We start from the raw sequence: 6,220 nt of genomic DNA on the forward strand, positions 1-6,220 counted from the left end.
TCGCCGCTGCCGCTCGCCGTCCCAAACATTTCCGCCGGGGCAATGGCGAGTGGCGGCTGTCGGCGGTAAAGGCTCAGTGGGGCTCCCGACCTGCCGCTCGGGGCGGGAGGCTGCCCTGGCTCTTCCCCGAGGGTCCCCCGGGAGAGCGTGGCCAGCGGCAGGAACTTTCCTTTCGGCTCGGCTGCCCCCACCGTGCCGGCGGGGAGCCGTGCCCGGGATGCTGCCCGCCTCCCTCGGGCGGACATGCCTGGGGAGGTGGCTGCTCGCCCCCTGCGGATGGGCGCTGCTGGGGACGGGGACCGGGGCGGGGATGGGAACCGCGTCCTGCCTGAGGTGGCGGCACCAGCCCCCGCTGCTGCTGCGGCCCGCCCGGCAAAGTATCGGGACGCAGGCGGGAGGGCTGAGAGCTGAAAAACCTGGCGAAAATAGCAAAGATGTGTCCGTGCAAAGGGCGCGGAACGAGGAGACGCTGCTGTCGGCTGCTCAGAAAGGTAAGGCGAGCGGCAGTCACAGTGAGGAGGATGCTGTGCGCTGCTCAGAGAGGCTGTTGCGGAGACAAGTTCGTGCTGCAGCTCTGGTTTTGTAGTCCCAAAACACAAGTATTTGAAAAAAAAACCCACAACACATCGAATCTCTGAAAACTACCAAGCCGGTTTCTTTTCACAGCGTACTGTTTGAGCAGTTGGTACCTTTCAGTGTATGGATAGTGCAACCAGAACAAAGTGTGGCTTCTTCCAAACAGCCTGTTGATTTAGTGTTCAGATCACGTCAGGGACATGCAGCCTGTCTCACGGCTGCTGAAACAAGTTTACCTCCAGCAAAAATGTTGAAGCTCTGTCTGTGATACTAGTTTCTTTATGGGGTTGCTGTCAAAGCTGTATGTGTGATACTAGTTTCTTTATCGGACTGCCGTCACTTTGGATGGTGTCACTCACTTCAGTGAAAAGTGATTGCTACATAATTAGACTCAGAAATTTTAAGTGCTTTGAAATGGTTTATGAAAAATGCCTTCATCTGAGTAGGAGACTGCAGGAGAAATGATTATTAAAGTTTCCTCGGTAACTTGTGCTTAACTGAAAGGCACACTTTATCACTTTAAAAGATTAGTAATCTCTTTTCAAGTTCTCAAAAAATATTTTGAAACAGAGAATCTCTTGTGACTTTTGGAGTGTATACTTACAACTTTACTAATACTTTAGATCAAACCTGATAGATAAAAACTAATCAGATAAACAGTAGTTAAAGATGTTAATAAATAAAACACATATTTTGGTCTAATATTCCTCCTTTTTATTGTTCTCTTGATTAGTAATTAATAAAATCAGTTATTTTCAGTGTGTGCAATTTATAAGCTTTTGTATTTTTACTTTTCCCATTCTGTGCATAAGAATTGCCATGATTTTGGGTTTAGGTGCTAAATACCTCATTGGTTCTTAAAAAATGTAGCTCTCCCGTACCCAAAAAGATAGCAGTAAGTGCTTTTTTTGGATCTTGAAATCATTTAGTAGGAAAAGAAAATAATAAGGCTTAACACAGAGATATAAACATGTCCTGTACAATATAAGAGATGTTCCATGGTCTCTTGCTTATAGTGATGAGACATTATGGAAACTGTTACTGGAATTTTTTCTCCTGCCAAAATGTTATTTGAGCTGCAGACTAATAGAAGAGCATTTACATAAGAAAGCTATGCAAGTTTTATTATCCAAGGTTGTAACTTCTGTGTTGTTTTCTGTCTTATTTCAGTGAAAGAAGCTGGAAGAGACTTTACCTATTTTATTGTGGTGCTTGTTGGAATTGGTGTTACAGGTTATTTTTTATGATTACATTCTTTATCAGAAGACACTTTTTATAAATTCCGTCAGGTTTGGTAAGTTTTCATTCCATTTACTGTTATTTCTGTTACAGGTGGTTTGTTCTACGTGATTTTTAAAGAGCTATTCTCTTCTTCTAGTCCAAATAAGATCTATGGAGATGCCTTGGAGAAATGCAGATCTCATCCTCAGGTTGGTTTTTGTACTTTAGTCATAAGTTTATGTTTCTCAGTAGTTACTGTCTCTTTTCAAGTCAAAAGTTTTTACAAGGAATCTCACAAGCCAAGCTATGGGAAAAGCCATGTGGTGCTTAGAAGATCTTCTGGTGCTTTTAATTGGTCAGAGGTGGGTCAGCTTCAAACTGGAGCCTGTGTTAGGACAGGTCAATGCAAGCATTGAGCCTGCGTGAATTAGCCTGCTGGAAGGCAAGTGAGTGTGCCACAGCACAAAAACTGATGCAAATACAGTCTGCCCTTCGGAGCACGTGCTTGTGCCTACATGCAGAAAGTCTTACAGGTGTACCTGAGTACCTGCTACATGTAGTACTTAAGGAGTTCTGCAGGCCACAGAGGCAACTGATCCCTCTTAAATCTTTTCTGTAAATCTAGCCTGCTGCCTTTTCTCAGCACAGTTGTTCTGTTGTGACACTTCACTACGGTTCTGTCATTCTGTGAAACACTGAAAAGATAGATACCCAGAAATGTAAACTTCCTCCGGTTAGTCTTCCCGTGGCTAACAGGAAAAGAGATGCAGAACAGTCATGGGATCACACGGTCATCACAGCTAGGTGTAAAGAAAAATCAAGCTAAAACTAGATTCTAAAAAGCACTACTTCAGGCAAAACAAGAAATGCATGCAATAGCTTTCAAACAGGGTTGCTTCGGATGCCACTGAGGATAACCTAGAAATGAAGTGACAAGTTGTCACTAGAAAAAAAATGATGACTGCTTTGGAACAAGTTTGTAGAATTAAAACTTTTCGCCAGTACTTGCACAGTAAAACCTACCCTCCCTTTCTAACCAACTTTAAAGTAAGTTTAAAACTAGGTTAATCTGCTCTGGTGCTATGGATTTGAAAAAAACCCTGATTTTCTTCAACAGTAGTGTTTTTTAGATAATGCAAAGGGGAATGCATTTGCATTTTAAACTTTGAAATATTCTCTTGTAGGAGACATGAACAAATATTTCATGCTTTTTTTTTCCTTTTTACACAAAATGTCGGTTTACACATCTTCATCTCAGAGGACAGTAAAAGATTAGCTCAATTGCTTAGCTCGTGGTGCTGATAACACCAAGGTCACAGATTTGATACCCATAATGGGCCATTCACTTAAGAATTGGACTCAATGATCCTCGTGGGTCCCTTTCAACTCAGAATACTCTGTGAAATGGAAGATATTAGTAGGATGTATTTTAAATGTTTGATATTTGACTGTAAAGGAGTGGAATACCGAGGAATTTTCCTTAACACTGTTTTCTTTCATAAACTCTTCTAGACTCAGAAAGGGCATTTTGTTAAAAGAAAATGCATTCCTAGCAGGGGTGTGAGCTGATACCGGAATATCCGTTTGTATGTGATACCTTCTGACAATTCTAGTCTCTTCTTTTGTAGATAATTGGTGCTTTTGGTGACTCTATTAAAGGTTATGGGGAGGCAACAAGAAGAGGAAGACGACAGCATGTCAGGTACCCTTTGGTGTTTGCCCATACAGACAGTAGTTTTTGCACAGTAAAGACATTTTGGGTCACAAATTAGATCTAGATTGAAGAACTGTATGTGACATACCCTGTCACTTCTGAGTGAACATACAAGTTTTTTGCAGTACCTCTTGTGTGGCATATACCAGTAAGTACAATAAAATGCCAATTCTGAGTGCTTCAAAATAAGCAATGGTCATCATGGCAAACGTAGAACTGGTCTCTCCAAAAACCAGGAGGAGTCTGAAGAGAGTAGTAAAGAGGCCTAGACATGCGTGTGGAGAACAGGAATCTGACTGAAGTTTACGGTCTGAAACTGTTCTGAGCTGGCTGCCCATTCCTTATATTGCTTTTTTTTCTTGAGGCCACATCTCTGTCGTGTATTTAACAGAACATCTCTCACCTAAAGCTTTCATCAGTGTGTCTATTTATTACTCTCTTTTTGAGAAAAACAACAGAACTATTTCTTACAAAACATAAATCCTCTGTGCTTTGCCTTTATTGGGTTCTTTGACTGGAATATGTTCAATGAGGTTTCATATAGGATGAGACACATAACGCCCAATACACAACTTGAACCATAAAATTGAGGTTGGGGGTTTTTTGACTTTTACTAGTTGAAGTTTTATCTCTTCACCAGCCTCTGTGAAAAAGTGTTTAAAGCAGAGCTGCTAAATGAAGTGAATATGCACAGACATTTTAAACACCACACTGTAAAATTAACTATGTAGATAAGTAAATGTATTATGAATCAGCTTTCCTGATTTTTCATTACCATCATTTTGAATGTCTAGTATTTTAAATAAATTTTTGAGCTGAGGACTGTGTAAGATTGTAGAGTTTGCACCAGCCGTATAAGGATGACCATCAATGTCTCAAAAATGTACAGGGTTTTTTTTTGTGTACGAACACCTTAAATGTGAATTTACCACAGTAAGGCTCTTCATTCATCTTTGTTCTCTCTAACCCATCATGTCGCCTTAAACTGAATTCACAGTGTGTACCTGGGTATGACTGATGGAAATAAGAGCTTGGTAGAATGCAGGAGTTAGTAATTTCAGTAGGAAACATAAATTCGCACCAGAACTCTCATTTGACTATTAGTTTCTGAAAATGGTCACTTCGAAAGGAATGGGACCCTTCTGTTTATCTAATACATGCACATAAACCAACTCCAGTCTAAATATCAGCATTTGGGTTGTAGATCTGATATCAATGCCAGCGTTATACAACTTCAACAGAATAAAATTATTGCCAAACTAAGTAAAGCACGTAATTAACTGTTTTGATGTGATTTAATCAGCCCAATACTTAAGTTGACAAAGCATGCTTTGTGTGTTTTGGCTTGTTAACTTAGTTTAAGTGCCTAAAAAAAACCCTGGTAGTCTTGGTGATGTGGGCATCCTTTTCTAGGGGATGGCTCTGAATCCCAGGGTTCTTTAGAAGAAATACAAGGAAATTCCAGAGTCTTCAGCTACTGGATTGCTTTTGAGTTTTTAGGGGAGGATTGGGGTGAGAACATTTAAGCATTCCGTCTCTTAATCCTTAACAGCTAATTAGCTCTTCTAACTCCACTAGTCCTTAGGCACTCACAGTAAAGCTTGGGAAGAGCAGTAGAGAAGGAATCCATGATAGCATAAGGACTCCATCGGAATACACTTTCTTACAAAATGAGTAAGCAACCCCTCTAAGTAAGTTTAAATTTGAAGTCTTAACTGGCATATAATATGTATCCTTGCTGGGTGGTTGGGTTTTTGTTTTGTTTTGCTGTTTTTAGTCACATTGAATACATAAAGGACGGATTGAAACATATGCGTTTGAAGTTCTATATTGAGGGCACTGAATCAGGGAAACAGGGAACAGTCCATGTGGAAGTCAAAGAGGTATGTACAATTGCTAAATATAGCTGGCAAGCTTAATCTTGAACTTAAACTGCCAAAGAGAAAAAAACAGCCTGAAATTGTTTTCCTTACAGAATCCTGAAACAGGAAGATTTGAGGTCCGCTACATAATTGTGGACGTTGACACCTATCCGAGAAGAACCATTGTCATAGAAGACAACAGATAGCCAACGATCAACGTTGCTGCCTTGTCTCATTGAGTGCTGGATAATACTGGGGTAGCCAGTCTACAACATGTTGTTTGGTGTTCTTGATTGTGTCTCCCAGCTTTGGGGTTGTGTTACAGGAAGTAACCTCTCAGGGCATCCATTAGGGACTTTTGGTAATAACAGATACAGGATTTAAAGTGAAAACAATGAAACATAGTAGAGCTATCATTTATGGCAGATAGTCTTGACATAGAAAAGCAATGGCTCATAATAAATTGATGCTGGATAATACTTCTGCACACCCAAATACTGAGTCTTCCAAGTTTTTAGGTTTGGATGGGAAGTTTTTTGTCTTCCTTTGCTTGGATTTCCCACTACCACTGCAATAAAGAAAGTGGTATTTTAACTGTAGACAAACTCTACTGTTTTCATTTTGGATGCCTTTGTAGGTCAGAAGGTAAAATAAGAACATCAGCACCATCTGCTCCTTCCAGTGTTTGCCATACATACGTGGTTGTAGCAAGGTGAGGGTCAGCCTCTTCTCCCAGGCTAGTAGTGACAGGACAAGAGGAAATGGCCTCAAGCTGTGCCAGAGGAGGTTTGGGTTGGACATCAGGAAAAATTTCTTCACTGAAAGGGTGGTCAGGCGTTGAAATGGA

The 6,220-nt window shown here is 40.9% G+C and overlaps 1 protein-coding gene across 1 annotated transcript; it reads left to right on the top strand.

The window, feature by feature from the left end:
- The first annotated feature begins 10 nt into the window (after positions 1–10).
- Positions 11–5,868, top strand: TIMM21 (translocase of inner mitochondrial membrane 21). The gene is made up of 6 exons (XM_051812819.1): positions 11–491; positions 1,747–1,809; positions 1,909–2,006; positions 3,426–3,499; positions 5,289–5,394; positions 5,487–5,868. The coding sequence occupies exons 1-6, from the start codon at positions 218–220 to the stop codon at positions 5,577–5,579; spliced, it is 708 nt and encodes a 235-aa protein (XP_051668779.1). The 5' UTR covers positions 11–217; the 3' UTR covers positions 5,580–5,868.
- The last annotated feature ends 352 nt before the right edge of the window (positions 5,869–6,220 follow it).

Source organism: Manacus candei, unplaced genomic scaffold (assembly GCF_025592945.1).
Source record: "Manacus candei isolate 608988 ecotype Guabito, Panama unplaced genomic scaffold, ASM2559294v1 h1tg000088l, whole genome shotgun sequence".
In the NCBI taxonomy this organism is placed as follows: domain Eukaryota; kingdom Metazoa; phylum Chordata; class Aves; order Passeriformes; family Pipridae; genus Manacus; species Manacus candei.